This window comes from Varanus komodoensis, unplaced genomic scaffold (genome assembly GCF_004798865.1).
Source record: "Varanus komodoensis strain SLA01 unplaced genomic scaffold, ASM479886v1 scaffold59_1, whole genome shotgun sequence".
Taxonomy (NCBI): domain Eukaryota; kingdom Metazoa; phylum Chordata; class Lepidosauria; order Squamata; family Varanidae; genus Varanus; species Varanus komodoensis.
Genome location: NW_025336221.1, coordinates 893,785 through 910,712, shown reverse-complemented (window position 1 = coordinate 910,712; position 16,928 = coordinate 893,785). Strand labels below are relative to the sequence as shown.

Genomic DNA, 16,928 nt, shown 5'->3' with positions numbered 1-16,928 from the left:
ACAGTGCTGCAGTGACACCTTAAATTATGTGTCTTAACCCAAGTGACAGGAAACACAATAACACACTTCCTTGCTTCTATTTTTATGCAAGATCACATTCACAGAAGTCATTAACCCTTGTCAAATACAATGCATATATAAACACATCTCCAAAAATCACAGAAAAAAAGGGGCTAGAAGATCTCTGAAACGAACAAATATTGGTTTGGATCCAAAGAAGCACAAAAGGCTGGTGACTTTCCCACCCCTCTTCCCTCAAAAAAGCCTGGCATAAGGAGGGAAAGGGAGTTGCCAAAAATACAGCAAAGACATTTCCTGTGGGCAATTTATACTACAATCCAGGCAATTCTGCATGCTTGAAATTATCCCAAAACTCTTTGTAGAAGGAAATAATTTAGCAAATGCAACCAAAGCAAAAGAAGGAATTCAGCTGATATTGGTTAACCAACACAAGCAAATGCAAACTCAAAGAAGCACATGCTTCCCTAGCAATTTTCCATTCTTCATGTGTACAACAATCAGGCACAATCCAATATTCACAAACCTAAATATTCACTGGGTTTACTGTGTAGAGGAATGCATAATGGAACGTGCTGTGAGCACTCCCACAAAAGGCCAGCATGCACAAAGGCACCATGAGAGATTCTGCCCCCTCATTACATCAAACAGGTTTCATATGCAGACTGAGAAAGGAACTTGCATGGCAGGGGAATAAGTAGGCCACCATATCTCTGACCATGTATGAACTTCACATCACCTACTTATTTTGAAGTCCCACCCAATTCTTATGATGCTTCCTCTTCCTTTTTAGCACCCAAGATCTCAGCCTTCCCTTGTCACTTAGAAGTTTTTCAAATGATTTGGGGAGTGTCACCTACTACCTCTTCCCGTACCACTTCTGCTGGTGCTTCTCTGAATCCAAGCCATTAGCTGCACTTCCAGGTCTAAGCAGGCCCTAAAGCTTGACAGTGCCTGGTTACTGTATCACCCAATCCCAAGTCTCTCTCTCTCTCTCTCTCTCTCTCTCTCTCACACACACACACACACCCCTGCACGAGGCCGTGCATTTCAAATCTCTTAGAAAAAGGATAGAATACAAATGTAACAAGCAAAATCTAGCTATAAGCATTTCCTATGCACACTGGCAAACTTATGACTCGGCACAAAGTTTCTCTCTACATACAACTGATCTATTTACATTTCACCAAGCAAAATGAGATACTATTTAACACATAAAGAAGATAGTTATTTTATGCTTTTTAAAGGCTGGGACCAAGAGTTTGAGTGACTTTCTTTTTTTAAGAACAGCAAAGTACTCCACCACCATCTGAGAATATCACAACCTGCTTTTGAAACTTCTCTCAGTTGCATAGGTGTGCTGCTGTCCATGAAAGTTAAATCCGAAGTACCTTTAGACAGCATAGCTATATAGAATTCAGAAGTATTCCAGGCACTAATAGACTAATATACCTAGAAGTACCATTTTTAAGAATTTTCAAAATGTATCATGGAATTAACCTGTTTTACACCCAAACATGGCTCACCTAATTTAACCAGAAGTACACATCCCTTTTTAGAGCTAAACATTTGAAATATGATGGCATTTGTGGGACCACAGACCAAGCTATATGGCCACTTAAAGTGATTTAAATCTGGAACAGAAGATTAAAACATATGCTTGGCTTATTTACATTCTTTCATTTTAAAATCTTAAGTGAACTGAGACAGTCTATAAAGAGAGGAACTACTTGACAGTGCTATAAAGTTAGTTTTGTAAAGTTACTTGTGTGTTACTGTAGCAAAATACAAGTCAAAAAGGGTTTAAGCATAGGAAACAGAAAATAAGCTAAAACTGACTCCATCTTTTGTTAGATCACATTCTGCTATAAACTACCACACAAAAGCATGGAATAAAAATGGTAATTCAATTTCATGCTTGAAATTTCTAGACACGCTATCAGAGAAAAGTTAATTTAAGAATCACCTTGTTACATTTTTAATAAAAGAATATATTACAACATACTCATACAAAAGGAAAACATAGCCAAGATAGACAAATGTAAAGTAAAAACTGGGATAAATCAAAGGCCATTTCCATTACACAGGCAATACAATTTTATTGTGTTTTTCCATCAACTGCAGCAAAAATGTTATAAACCAAATGAATAATCAAAGGAACTTAATTGTCAACAATTCTTGAAGAGTGATTACTAGGTTTCACCTGGGAGAGATGAAAAAACCCAAATATACAGTTGGAGAAAGTCTCTTTATATGACCAATTCAATGCCTTCCTAAAGCATTAAGGCTAACTGAGGCACCTTACTGCAGGTTATGTATCATTTCCTCTTTGGCAATGAGGTGTGTAGTTTTGTTAACTAGAGACATCAGAGAATTGAGCTTGTGAGACCAGTCATTGAGTAAGTTATTTGGGTCCTTGGGTCTCTGAAAGTTGATAATTCCTGCCAGCCTATCAACTTTTGCAAAGATGGTCTTATTCACCACTAAGTTGGACAAAAACTCCTCAGACTCCTGTAAAGCAAACAAATAGCACTAAATTAGGCAAACTGAAAATTGCTTTGAGTAATACTTCAAAGACATCCAAACTGAGAAAATGAAACTTGTCTGTTGAAAGCTGATTTATTTCCACTTAAACCAGACTTTAGCAGCATGATTCAGACATTTCATCTTGGTTGGTTTGTTTATCAATTTGGTTGGTTAAATTATCTGTCTGAAATTGAGTTCCTTAAAATCTGGGTTTCCTGCACCAAAACTATACTTGTACTATCATTAACTAAGCATTGGGTCAAGGTAAGCTTGTCTGATGCAAGCTAAACTCATATCTGAGGACCACCTATTCCTTTGCAACATTTGTGAACAGTTGCAGAATGTGTAACCCCACAGAACTTCAATTATAGCTATGGAGGGAATATACACGCAAAGCAAATTAATTAAATACAGAGCAAGCACAGCAGAACCCTCTTCCTCTACTTTAATTCTCAAATTTCTGGATGCCTCTAAAGACAGGGGTATGAATACATCAATGAGTGATGGGAACTACATATAGGTACAGATAGATGAGGAATATAAAGAATGCAAAGCAGAGTTTGTGGAGGTTAGGCATGAAATAAAGTACAGAAAACTAGGGTATGAATCTCATCAAGCTGAACGTGTATGGAACAAAGAAAAGACTTCAGTAATTCTGCTACCCATGAAATTAATGAGCAATAGCCTTTCTCGAGCTTTAAATCTGCAGGTGAGAGCATGGATTAGTCTCAGCAGTGGTTCCATAGTTGGGAAAAAGGTTGGATATTTGGCTGCTGCATGACCAAGATATTTGGCCACACAGAACCAAAATCACGGGAACAGAAAAAGCAGGGGAGAGGGTATCAGACAGTGCTGCTTCAGGATACTCAAGGCACCTTTACGCAGCAGGAGTCTAACTTGTACACACCATTCAGTTCAAATTCACATTCAGAGAAGCTTTCAGAAGCTACATTCTATAGTGTCAAGGACCAGAGGATAAAGCACAAAAATACAACCAATAGCAGCAGACATTATCTTAATTTTTTTACTACCCTTCAGAGACGAATTCCACCATTTTAGAAAGACAGAATGAACTGCACAAAAGTAAGAAACTGTCAGCTGAAAAGCCATTGGAGGAAGGGACTGGGATAAGGAGGTAGACTCTCCCATCTTCCCAGATATGACTCTGGCTTGAGGTCCCTCAGCACTCATCTCAGCTAAGTATTTAAAAGACTATAGCCTCAACCAGGGGTTTTTGTTCTGTAATAAGGAATGCTGGCAGCTCCAGTCCAACAGCATCTGGAGGGAAACACTGACCATCCCTGTTCTAACTGAAGTGAAATGCTCAGATCCAAAGTGATCGCTTGCAATTGCTGCATTAGTCACTGGGATTAGGCCCCCAAAAATTCCAAAGTGATTCATCATTTCTCAACTTTGTCATTTCTCTCCCAAACAAGATCAATGAACATCACTTACATCAACTGATAAATCCAGAAGTTGTGCCATTCTCTTCATGGTAATTCTGGTATAATATTTTGCCATTATTCTAATATTCTAAAATAAATCAGAATAGGTTATTTTTGAAAAGTAACTGAAATTACTTCATAAATAGAAAGAAATGTTGTAGAATCAAACATGCTTGGATTCCATTGGCTTATTAAGTCTAAGCCAAGCCATTATTTCATTTTGACATTCCAAGAAGTATACAAGACATTGAGATAAAATTACAAAAACACAACACACACACTGAAAAAGCTTCTACAAAAAACATTTTACAGACAGTTAACAATTATACTTGAATTGGCATAAAGCCTAACCTATAATAATAAAATAGGACTTATATTTCACTACAATGTGTTAGCCACATTCAGACTTCAGCAAAGGTGGTGTCATGGGACATGAATATATTTCCAAAGTACAGCTTAATGTGGAAATCCAATTCCTGTACCTATGCTATTTTTATCGTATTTTATTAACGGGATAAGAATTGCTACCACCAGTACTACTCACAATCCTAACTAATGCCTAGAAAGCAATTCTACTTACATGCTCCACTACTCTGTTTTTTAAATCTTTCCATCTCTTTTCACCTTCTTCTGTATAGCCAAAAACATCAGTTGCAGGACTTTCTAAAGAGCCTTCCCTCAATTCTTTTCCATATTCATCAACTAGGGTAGTCCAACGCATCAGTTCCATAGTGGTAAATAGTTTTAAAAGATCTCTGTTAAAAAAAAGCAAAGACACACATGCAGAAGCTTTTGTAAATGGTTGGCTGACGAAGTTATTCTCATTTATAGCAAGACCACCGCTCCGTTTGCACGTAACAGCAAATTATAGGATACTTAATCCACAAATTGTGCGAAAATGATCCCATGATTTGCTGTACATGAATAGGAGTGCTGTCTATGGCACAATGTGGCACCCTGTTCACTTCTGCTTTCTATAAACAACCTATAATTAGCTCATTCATAAGTTGTAAGTGTGTCATGGAAAGCCAAAGTGCTGTGTTGTGCAGAGACCAAAAAATGAGCAATTAACAGCAGGTTTGTTTAGCCCCTAAATAATCCAGCACTTGATGTTCATACCTCATGCTTACAATTTATGAACAGGTCAATCATAGGTGGTTTACTGAAACTGAAAGTGAGGAACATGGCTGGAGGCAGTGTGCATGTTCCATTTATGAACAGCAAACCATGGATTAACCCAGGATTTGCCTTTATATGTGCACTAGGGAAATATATTTCCTTTTAAAGAACTATGAGAAATAGCAATGTATTAATACAACAGTTCATTTTTAAGAATTGACACAAGTAGTCATTCAGAAAAAGGAATGCACAGACATAGTCTTCAGTATACAGGCACATATGTACCTTCACTACAGAACACACATAAAGGATGCCCATTCTGTTTTGGTTTGATAAAAACAGGAATTACAAAAAACTGCTGTGAATCAAAGTCCCCCCCCACTTTGTACATGCAAGTGATTGGGTAAAAATTCAAGGATCTTTTTAAATACTGAAATAGTGGTAACTCAAACATCTTCACCTCTACATAAACCACCAATGTTTTAAACATTAAATTCTAGAGAATATTCCAGTACATCAGGATGCAAGCAAATACTATACTATGGTCTCATATTGAACAAGATACATACTTATACTTAGGAATGTCTTCTAGTTTTTTATCACTGCTTATTCTATGCACCAGGTCAGACTGTTCATTGTCATAAGGCGATAGGATAACATAAAGAACCACACTCTTCAGTGCCTGTTTCAGAGAAGGAGAAAAGCATCTTAATTTTGAAGAGAAACAGGAGATAGACATGTAAGAAATGCAGCAATTGCTATTCGAAAGAGAGGGATGAGTCCATTCCCCTGCATTCTTGTAATGAATTAAATATAACAAAACACCGAATCACAAAAAACAGAACTGGAAGGAGCCATACTGGCCACCAAGCCCAACTTTGTATCAGAAGCAGGAATCCTAAGCGAATGATTATATGGCCTTGCATATGGACATCCTTAGTTATACAGAGTAAAATCCATCACAACACGAATGGACTTCTGCTCATGAAGTGAGACTTTCCCCTCCTTTCCTGTATCTCTTGCGTGCAGACTCACACCCAAAACCTGATCCAAGTTTCCTGCATAGATTTTGAGGGTGCACCAAGTGATGCTGGAGGAGCAATCATCCCTTCCCCCATTCCACTGACAGAAGCTGTTCTGTCTATGAAAGGGACTAATTAGATACAACCAACAGATGGAGATGTCTGTAACGTTCCTTCAATCATTTTGCCATCTCAACAAATCCAAAATTCTCTAAAGATCTCAACCCCTAAGCAAGTTTGATGCACACTCACTTTTAGAGCTAGTACACTGAACTTCTTTACATTAACTTCCTTAAAATAAAACATTTTGCATTTGCTTACAAAGCATTTAAACCACATTTTGCACTGTTTCCTTGTGGTTCCGATTGTTCCAAAGATAGCTGTTTGACAATCTGACACTGCTAATTCCTATTCAAGTTTGTCTTTAAACTTCTCTTTCTCTTCCCTGCCACTAGCCATACACTCATTCCACATATAGTGTGTATTTGTGTATGGTGGCTAATGTGTGAGAACATGAGCATGCTACCCAAGTAACTTTCCTTACATGTTTGAGAATCAAGATAACTTCCTATAACTAAAAATGTGTAGCAGTGAAACTAGGGCACAGGTTATGGAATGTGATAGGATAAATCCACACAAAGGTCTACATGCACTAAGGTCTCATCTCAGAGATTCTAGATCTATTTGCATGCAATATCTGTTTGTATGGACAACTCTGTCCACAGGTTACAGTTATTTTTTTTTCCTTTTTTTATTTACCTGTTGCCACTTTTCACCTTCAGCCTGAATGCAAGGTGTATCATAAATAGCTCTGTAGTGCTTACAGATGGAAAGGTAGGAACCTTCATGTTGATCCAACTGAATCATTAAGTTGTAGTATTTCAGTTTTAACTTCTGAAATGTCAAATAATGTCAGGTTAAAACACACATATTAACCTCAAGTTCTACAGTGTCATCAGTACTACTGAGAAATCTATTTAAAACCAAGCATGTAGCATTGCACAGAACAGCATAACATATATGTATCACCAGACTTACTTCTGTGTTTTCTTCCTGGAAAAATTTGGTGTTAATCTTTTTGCTAATTATTTGGGTTCGAATGTAGTCCTTGACAGCCAGACAAAGCCTCATCTGTTCCAAGATGAATTCCACACGTTCTTTCTTTTCCATTGACCCATAAGTTTCCACCTAAAATTCAGGATATATTAAAGCATTAGACTCTGATTTGCAAAATTAAAGGGCAAGGCAGAGAAACCCAGGGGCAGGCAACTAGCACCCTCCACATGGTTGGGACTGCAGGTCTATTCAACGCTGCCCAATAGATAGACGATATGGCAGCATACCACATGGGAGGCATCAGTGTTCCTACCTCTGCACTGAAGATTGGTAATAAAAGAAACTCAATTAAATCCAATTTGTACTGGTTTAAGTAAAGTAAGTTTGGCCTCTGTGCATACTAGAAAGTTAAAAGTTGTACTGCAAGTCCAAACGGTTAAAAGTATACTTTAACATTCAATATGAGATTATATAAAATTATCTGCTTAAATTACAGCAGGAAAGCCACAGAAGCATTACTGGTTCCAGTGCTTGGCAGAATTCAGTCTGGAGAATCTGGCTCAGTTGGGCTGTAGAGTGTCATGAAAAGATCACTAAGAGACTGGCAACAATTTACAGCAAGTAATGCAATACATCATGAATGTATCTGAAGACTATACTGTTAAAGGTACCAAAAGTTTATGACTGCATAACTTTCCCATTTCTATTCATCATGTTAGACAGTCAAAACAATTTTAATGTCCAAGAAAGGATTAAGGTGACCATATTTCATGGGTTGTTATTAAGATCCTGCAGAACACGTTTGCTCCATTACCTGAAGTTCCTGAAGAATTGAGGCAGCTTCTTTTACATCTCCATTCTGTTCTTTTATTGTTGCAAGTGTATTTGTCAGCCGAGCCCTCTCAATTTCAACATAAATCTAAGTAAAAGGAAAGGGTTCCTGCTGTTAACTTTTTGTAAAATGAATATTATATACAACACTGAAATTATAGGACATGGTTTAAAGTGTGGAGGCCACAATATTAGCTGGAGCTGGTCCTATATTGTTTCATCAGCATTTGTTTCCAAGCCCAAGTGCTGGTCTTTACCTCTGAAGCCCTAGCAACACTCTCCAGAGAGGCTCGGCTTGAAGCCTCCATGGTGATCTTTTCAGTTCCAGGGAAGTATTTATTTTCTGAGGCTTCTAATTGAACTACATAATTCATTGCATTTTAGATACGTTGCATAATTTTAATCAATGTATTTTATTTCCCTTATTGTTATTGTTGCTATTGTTTGGAATTATTTCATTTTAGTAGCTTACTGTTCATAAAACATCCAGACAACATTGTCATTGGAAGGTATATAAATGAATCAAATAAATAAATAAATAGATCTATCTATCTATCTATCTATCTATCTCAATGAACTTAAAAAGGAAAAATCTCTTACCTTTCCTTCTGTGACCATTCGTAATGTGTCAATTAATCGCAATTTGATTGGTAGATCTGTGATCTCTTCAACATAAGTACAGCACTGTTGGACCATTTTAGCAACTGCCTAATATGAATGAGAAAAACAGTAATCAAGCATCAACATAACCTTGTATAAATAGTATATCTGTATATACAAATGCTCATATAATGTTGGCTATTATGCCACTTCAAAGTTAGTACCCATTAAAACCACACATATTTGCAAACAAACAAAAATGGAAAAGTATATTTATCTGAAGCAAAAAGGAAGTCACCACTAAATAATCCTTTTCTTCTATTCGCAGATATAAATCATATTAAGGCAGCTCAAAAATGCATTTTAGACATTTCTTTCCAATTCTTTTCACTTCACTTAAAGCTGTTATCACCGTTTCACAAATTTTTCCAAACATGAAGTGCAGAACTTGCTAGAGACATCAACTAGAATATTTTTGAGCAGTCTGAATACACTTAGAAATCACTGCTTGCATAATATACTAGCACTGCATCTGTCTTTGCCGATTTTTATAAACACGCTCACATGACTGAACTTTCACAAATCCTGCCAACATGAGGAGTCTTCCCACTATTACTTTTTTGGCACCTTACAAGTGCAATTCACAGGCAGCAAATAGAAACAATAGCGCAATAGAGGATTTCTCTCTTTTCTTTTTTCAGTATCATTTCCCTTAGCTTTACCAGTTAGCTTTCCCCCAAGCTGTTTCCTAAGCCTTAAGCGTGTGTAAGGTGGTGCCATTGACTAGACAGCAACATTAATATGCTATCTATTATATAATGTATAATAAAAAGGAGCTTTCATCACTTCTACCACCACCAGAATACATTTTTATGCACAGACATGGGGGCAGGGAGGAGATTGAGAAAGGGAGACCTTAGGAAATAAGTATCTTCTGTTCCAAAACTCTGATGAAGATGATTTCATTACCATCTTTAGGCTACCTACTTCATCTATTTCTTCACAGAGCAATAAGGCTTTAAAATCTAACCCACCTAGACCTACTCATTTCCTCAAGTTACAAGGAAAACCTTACATGTCAGCTTTTAAATACACATTTCAATTTCTTTCATTTATATTCTTCGGAAGGCTAAATTTATTCCTTTTTTCCCCTAGCATTTTAAATCCTCTTTGCTACTCTTTTTCTCCTAAGCTTGCCTATGCCAATTCTAACAAGGGAAAGACATAGGGTAAGCTAAATATTCTAGCTGTGGCCTGAGAACTACCCAACACATGAAAGCAAACCTGGATGGGGGCAAAAGCCACTCATTTGACATGGAAGGCATGTGGCTCGTTCTGTGATTACTGCAGGAACTTTTCCCTGTGATGTCTGGTGAGCCCTAAGCTTTATAACAGTGCTCTACTGACCTCACTTGGGGTGGCTGCCGATTTCTTTATGGTGCCAAAGCCATAATTTTAACTATACTGTTTCAAAAGAAGCCTTTATCACTTCTTATATTGGAAGAGCATACAACTTCTTCATATATTTTATTTATAAAATGCATTCATCACTTTCCAGTCAAAAAGACACCCAAAACTAATGCCAACAGTAATACAGAATCTGAGGAAATGCTTAAAAGTACAAAAAAGCAGCAATGGACTTACACATTTTTTTAGAACTGAGACTTTTCCCTTCCATCCCAGTACTATTCTGTATAGCTACTCTACAGTTCCAGACAAAAGACATGCTTTCCAGAATTTGAAGTTATCTAGTGCATCATCATAACTAGAGCAACAGATAGGAAATATTTTTCACTGAAATATTAAGAAATGAATAGAATAACAGAAAAGGAGGTTTGGCATTACTTCCCTCGAATAAGCTGAACACGTAGACAGCAAGGTAGTTAAAAAAAACCCTCATTTTTAAAAATTGAAGTGATTTTTAAAATAGTGAATATATTTCTCTGTTTTTTCTTGTTGAACGTTTCAGTCACTCTGACTAAACAGACAATGCTAGACAGTAAATGTTTCATTCTGTGCTTATATGGTGATAGAGTTGGGCCAAGCAAGACAGAGAAGTTAATTGAAACAGATCAAGGCTAAGAGCACAGAGGTTAAAAGTGCTTAAAAACAACAAAAATAGCCTCTCACCACAAAAAAAGCTTTCTATCCTGCCCAGTAACTATGAAATCTTCTGTGATTTGTCATAAAAAGTTGTTTGCTTCTTTATTTATGAAAAAACCAAGATGGCCAAGATGGAATATAACAGAAAGGAGCAAAACAGGTAAGAAAAAGAGAAGTCAGATTGGCCTGTATTGCTATTCTAAGGTTGCAAACCTATACTCACTTGAAATAAGCCCCACTGAACTCAATGGAACTTATTTCTGAGAAGACATGCATTCTGTTAACTTCAAATTGTCATGGAAGTTGGTCATACAAGAGACCCTGTATAGGAATGTTTTAATAACATCTATGGTGGAAAAAAGAAAACAATGCAAAATATGCAGTGAAAACAAAGATGCAAAAAGTGCTTGTAAGAATGAACAATAATTTAGTGTGTGATTAACAGGGCTTAGTGGTCACATTTGCACCACTGTTCAGGAAATATGAAAGTTTCAGTGGAAAACTTGATTTACATTTTTAAAAAAGGCCAAACTGCACAATCCATCCAGTAAAGAGCCATATTCCTTCCAGTTTGGGACCTTGACACAAAGTGAACCATTTCCTATACGTCACTGTATTTTACTTTCAATACACTATGAGAGTGCATCTAAGTTTGTATTAAGCGAAACCTTGTCAATCACAATATATGGTGAGTATTATAAAAATTAACCGCTAGCAATCAGGAAATAGTCAGTTAAACTATCTAAATAGAACCAATAGGAAACAGACAGGCAATTTAACTGAACAGAACGAACCCATCTTTCCCTCTAAACGAGCAGTAATTCCCTTGGAGTAGGCTGTGCAGCACTAAACAAAAGAAATATTGAAATGCTGCTGGCTTTTTGCCACAACTACTGAATGAATATACTAGCCAATTGCACATCTTCTAACAACGATGTAATGTGCACTTAGATGCCTGAATCAAACCTTTCAAGTCATTCCAAACATGTATTTTACAAAAGGTTTCTGAGCAACACCTTAACTCTATTAACATCTATCTCCAAAATCCACACTGTATTAAGACATTTGGGTAGGTTATTTCCAAATTCAGTCAGCTGAAACCCAACCACTTTTGCGTAATTGGACTGTACATCAGATATGGTAACAACTAAACAAAGGACATTTAATGTTGAGTAAACAAAAATCAAACACACTTGCAATGTGAAATTAAAATAATATAAAATTGAAAGGGGAATACATAGGAACAGGAAACTATCATTAGGCTGTTTTCTCCTGGATGTCATACAATAAAGGGCAAAAAACCTGCAGCTTTATGACTGGCCTAAGAAATTTTTAAAATTTTGAAAAGCATTTTTATAAAAACAGGTCATGTGGAAGATTAACTGTGAGTGGTATAAAAACGTAACAGAACTGTGCCTATTTTCAAATCACCTATTCTACAATATACAAGAGCAAGGAAGATAGATTTGAGCATAACTTCCTATACACTGACTGATGTTGCAAACAGCTATCTCCAAGTCTCTAGTTCGTGTATAACATTTGCTTCTGTAAGCAATCATGTCAATCAGTTCCCCAGATTCAATATATGAAAACTATACAAAGAATGTACAGGAAGATAACCTTGTATCTGTTCCAAAGATTTTGCAACATGGAACAAGAAAATGAGGACATTCCACACATAGATGTTTCTCACTGCAATAATGTTGATCTAGGTAACAGTGACCTGGACTACAGAATCAGCATGGCTTGTTTAAGCTGCAGTGTGCTGGGGCCCACAGGGTAGAGCCTGGCACATGCATAAATGTGCCACTGCTCAACATGTCCCAATGTGTTGTATTGGGTGGGGTGGGGTGGGGTGGGGCAGAGAAGAAAAAGCAAAGGTTTTAAGATCTAAGCATGTAATCAGAACCAATATAGAACTACATTTCCATTCAAGTGGAAATAAAACACAAAACAGTACATCTCTTCAGGTCTTGGCTCTGGACAGGAACCACACACACAGTTGACAGAATGTCAATGGCAACCAGAAGTTTAGCTCTGATGACCAATAGAAAACTTTTAGCCACAGTATTGAAATAGGTAAAGTAGTCACTGGTAATACAGGCTCCGATGATCCCTTTTTTAAAAAAGGACAAGCTGCACTTTGTGCTGGGAAGCATCACCACTGGCATGAATGGAAGCAACTGTTGTAAGAACAAACACACTCAAGAGAACACAGGTGCAAAATACATTAGTTTTGCAGAAAGGTAAACTTCCATCTGTTGGTGGCTGTTCAAAACAATGGCTGAATAACATACTCAGTTTTACCCACCATCCCTCCACATACTGTAATCTCACCTGTTTTAACTGACTTCTCCTCTTTGAAAGAAGAATAATATTTTCATTAAGAGCATCCCAGTCTTTAGCGTCGTAACACATTTTTACTACAGTTACCAAAATGCGAGATGTAGATACCATATCGGAAGCCTAAAAAGGGAAAAAAAATAACTATACACCTCAGCATAGTAATCATGCTTCTATAATGTAAAAATGAACAAAGTTTCCAAGCATTACAGTGGAATAACACTAATGAAGCACCCCATCCCTCCTGTCTTGGTGACACAACTTACGGGCTACAGTAGGGATGGATAAATAATACAAAAAAAATCAAGGATAAATAATACAAAAGCCAGAGACTTAGTGTTTTGCTTCTTCCATCAAGTACATTTAAAGAAACAGAGGCAGTATGAAATACATTAAGGTAGATTCCGCCCTTTCCCAACTCTGCACACACTTTTTTCCTTCAGCTTCCCCTCCTCCATAACAGGACCACATAATACTGTGGCATTAACTTACAATTCTTCCACCCTTTGTTTCTTCAATCATACGCATTAGCATGAATGAGAATCTCCATTTTTCATAACCATACACTGATAAATTTGAGGAAAAAAAGCCACAAGTATAACAGAACAATTAATTCATAATCCTAGAGTCTCTGAGCAAGCACCAATCAGTGGGAAGCAGATCCTACTCCAATGCCCCATCAAAGCTGATACAGAAAGAACTGTACCAGCGGATTCTCCAAGGTCAGAAAAGCTACCTTGTGGCTTCAGAAATGGAGGTGTTCCAATGGATGGGAATGAGAGGAGAACAAGTAAACCTGGATCTAAGTTGCAGCCAAGTCTCTTGAGGAAACACCTTTGGGCTAAAGGGCTGTAGGGTAACTACTTCATTAAAACAAAAGCCAAAGTTAAACACTCGGTGTATTACACTTACAGTTCGAGTCTGTTTTTCCAAGGACAGCAAGGTTTCAATTGCTTCTTGAAGTCTTCCATCCTAAAATATAGGACATACTATTCAAAATGAGGAAAATATACTTTTAAATTATGGAGACTTGCCAACGTGATACAGTTAACATATCATTTTACAAAGCTGAGTTAAAACATGTCAACTTTACTACAAATGAGAAAAGTAAAAGTCAAAGATTCTGGTTGAGATGTCACACTAAACTAATAGAAGAAAAGTCCCTGTCTTCTTCAGGTACTGAACAGTATGTGCCAGCATGCTTACTTGCTCACAGTAGAAAGAATTAAAAAAAAAATCTGGTTTATCATAATTTTAAAAACAATTTTAGCTTACCACAATGTTCAGACTGAACCACTAAAAACAGCACTGCAACAATATTATTGTATTGTTTTTAGCTGGACTTAGTTATACCTACAGTTGAATTGGGGCAATTGGCTTTAAGTGTGCCCTCCTCTTGTGCCTGAGTGCACAGGAGGAGTAAAGTTGAGCCTATGCATGTTTCACAAGAAAACCATCCTGGGAGTTGTAGGCCTTTTTTCAGTCTAAAAATCCACAGGATTGCAGTCTAAGTGTACTTTGCTAGTTCTAGGGCCAAATGTAGTTCTGTTGTGAAAGGCAGCAACAAGATGATCTGCCTCGGCAGTTACCTTTTCTACTGTCCCTACTTACTGTCTTCTCTTGCAGTAAAATACTACTTAGATCCACTTACATCAGAGTCAGCCAGGATGACTTTTTCCTTACCATAGGAGAAATAAATTGCTGTGAAAGTATCACTGTGGAAAGTGAACTGCCTCTTCACTTTTTTCTTATATTCAATAAGCACGGCACTACAGAATCTGAATTAGTCGTGTCTTATGCATGAGCAACAATTGCTTGGCTGACTCATTTAGCTGCACAGATCCTGCATATAATGCAGCTAAAAGCAGAGGGGCAACAAGTCCTTTCCTCACCTCTGAGTAGCAGAAAGGCAACTTGCTGTCCCTTCCCATTTTAGAGGATCAGCAGTCTAGATGCAATTTTAATACAGCAATTGCCTCTTTCAGGCAGAAGGTAAACAGCTTTAATTGCTGGGAAAAGACAACAGCCAAGACAAGCAGTAGTGGGGACTAGTCCTTGCAATTTCTTAACTTTCAGCCATTAGGATGGCAAAAATACTTTGTAGAACTACTTTTGAAAATAAACTACAGATGTTCTATTTAGATTCAGGATTCTGAATTAACTATTACCACTTTAAGAGATAAAAGACTTATTCTTACTGCCATCAGAACCCAACTTTTGAGAGTATAGTTAATATAACCGCACAAAGTAAAATACAATACCCCTTCTTTACAGTGCCCAATGTGGAGCTCTGAGCCATCAAAACTGATAACCAATGATATAAATCACAAATGGAGCATGATGCTAATGGCCTGCTTTTAAACAAATCTAATAGAAGAGTAAAATAGCTACAATTGCTAAATAGCATAATTAGAATATATTCAGTATTATTTACAAAGATTCTCAAACCAAATATGCACTTCTGAGCTACCATGTGCTACTTTATGTAGTTCTTATCATGATTAAAGGAATACAGAGTGCACTAGAATTGATTTGCATTACACATAAAGTATTGTAGATTTAAGTTCTCTCTCAACCATATTCCAAGAATATGCCTTTAGTCCAGTAGAAGGCCACATAATCCTTTACATGCTTACTCAGAACTCCTACTGAGTGCAATCAAACTTTCTCCTAGGTAAACATGCAAATAGTCTGAGCAATTGTTAAGAATAATTCGAAGGTTCCCTCCTTTCCATTCTTCCACTAATCAACACTTCTCTCTGGGTACAAGTGACTGTACAGACGACGCCAAAACGTTAAAGAAAAAGCAACGCCTAGCCTAACAAGTACAGCTGCTTAGTTTGAGATTCGGAGACATCAGTTCTCCAGGGACTAGCCAAGAACGAAAAGGGTCGTCCAGATTTTGACCACAAGCCACTCTCAACTGGAACACCGAGTACTTATCACACTCGCCACCCCTCCAGGAAAAGGACCCTCGCCTTGTCCGTTCCTCCCATCCCAGCTTCCTAAAACGCGGAGGAAGCCAGCCCGGTCCGTACAGCCCATTCAAAGACTGAGGCACTTCTCTTCCCACCGCAGAAATAGGCAACTTTCACGACACGGGCGAACGTTTAGCTGTCCTGCCTGCGTCCACCTCCCAAGAAATACAGCCCACCCCTCCCTGGGCTAGCACAGCGACCCCTCCGCCCATGCCGCAGCTGCACGCTCCACAGGAAAGGCCGATGCGGCCTAAGCCGAATCGCGCCATGACTCAGCCCCTCAGCCGGGCCCGGCACCTTACCCGTGCCATCTGCTCGCACTCGGGCAAGCGCTGGTCTACCGTGGCGCTGTAATCCACTTCCATTTTCACGATACGGCCATCGGCCCGCTCCGCGCCGCCGTCCGCCATGGCTGGGTCACGTCCAGCCGGGAGTCCCCCCTGCAGCTCGTAAGCAAGCAAGCCCTCAGTCACTCACACACTGACTCACCGGAACCGGAAACCAACTGGCAAATCTCGCAGGCACCCTGCATAGACAGCCATGTCAAGAGGGCCCCCTACGCCTTTCCTTCCAAGCTGGGCAGCAGGCAGGCACTACCATGGACGCCTAAAGCGTGAGCGGCGGTTCTTTCCAGGCTCATAGCGGGTCCTTCCGGAGAGAGGCGAGCGGTAGCGAGCAAGTAGGCGGGAAGCGGGCGTTGCGCTGCCTCGTCGTGCGGGAGGCGGGGAAGGCTGGCCGGCGCGGAGCTGCGCGGGATGCGGATGCGGAGCGCTCTCTCGTCGCAGCTGCAAGTGGTTGTGGGGATGGAAAACAGGAGAGTCAGCTTGGCTTAGAGTTACATATGGGAGGGAAATTGGCCGAAATCCTCTTGTCTTCTGGACGCGCAT

General features: G+C 38.5%; 1 protein-coding gene across 1 annotated transcript; it reads right to left on the bottom strand.

Annotated features, from left to right (window-relative positions):
* Window positions 1-2,091: 2,091 nt before the first annotated feature.
* On the bottom strand, window positions 2,092-16,543 carry PSMD12 (proteasome 26S subunit, non-ATPase 12). Its single transcript, XM_044449549.1, has 11 exons — window positions 16,344-16,543; window positions 13,976-14,035; window positions 13,058-13,186; window positions 8,618-8,725; window positions 8,001-8,105; window positions 7,169-7,318; window positions 6,890-7,024; window positions 5,678-5,790; window positions 4,570-4,744; window positions 4,000-4,077; window positions 2,092-2,529 (listed from the first exon to the last, which is right to left on the bottom strand). Exons 1-11 carry the CDS (start codon window positions 16,449-16,451, stop codon window positions 2,320-2,322), a joined length of 1,371 nt encoding a protein of 456 aa, XP_044305484.1. The 5' UTR covers window positions 16,452-16,543; the 3' UTR covers window positions 2,092-2,319.
* Between the last annotated feature and the right edge of the window lie 385 nt (window positions 16,544-16,928).

Bases quoted from the DNA above. Each gene is read 5' to 3' on its own strand.
- PSMD12 (XM_044449549.1), bottom strand. From the start codon at position 16,451: ATGGCGGACGGCGGCGCGGAGCGGGCCGATGGCCGTATCGTGAAAATG. The intron at 8,726-13,057 runs GTGAGATTACAG...CATTCATATTAG, and splicing joins GGAGAAGTCAGTTAAAACAG to GCAGTTGCTAAAATGGTCCA. The intron at 7,319-8,000 runs GTAATGGAGCAA...CCTGAATTTTAG, and splicing joins CAATTCTTCAGGAACTTCAG to GTGGAAACTTATGGGTCAAT.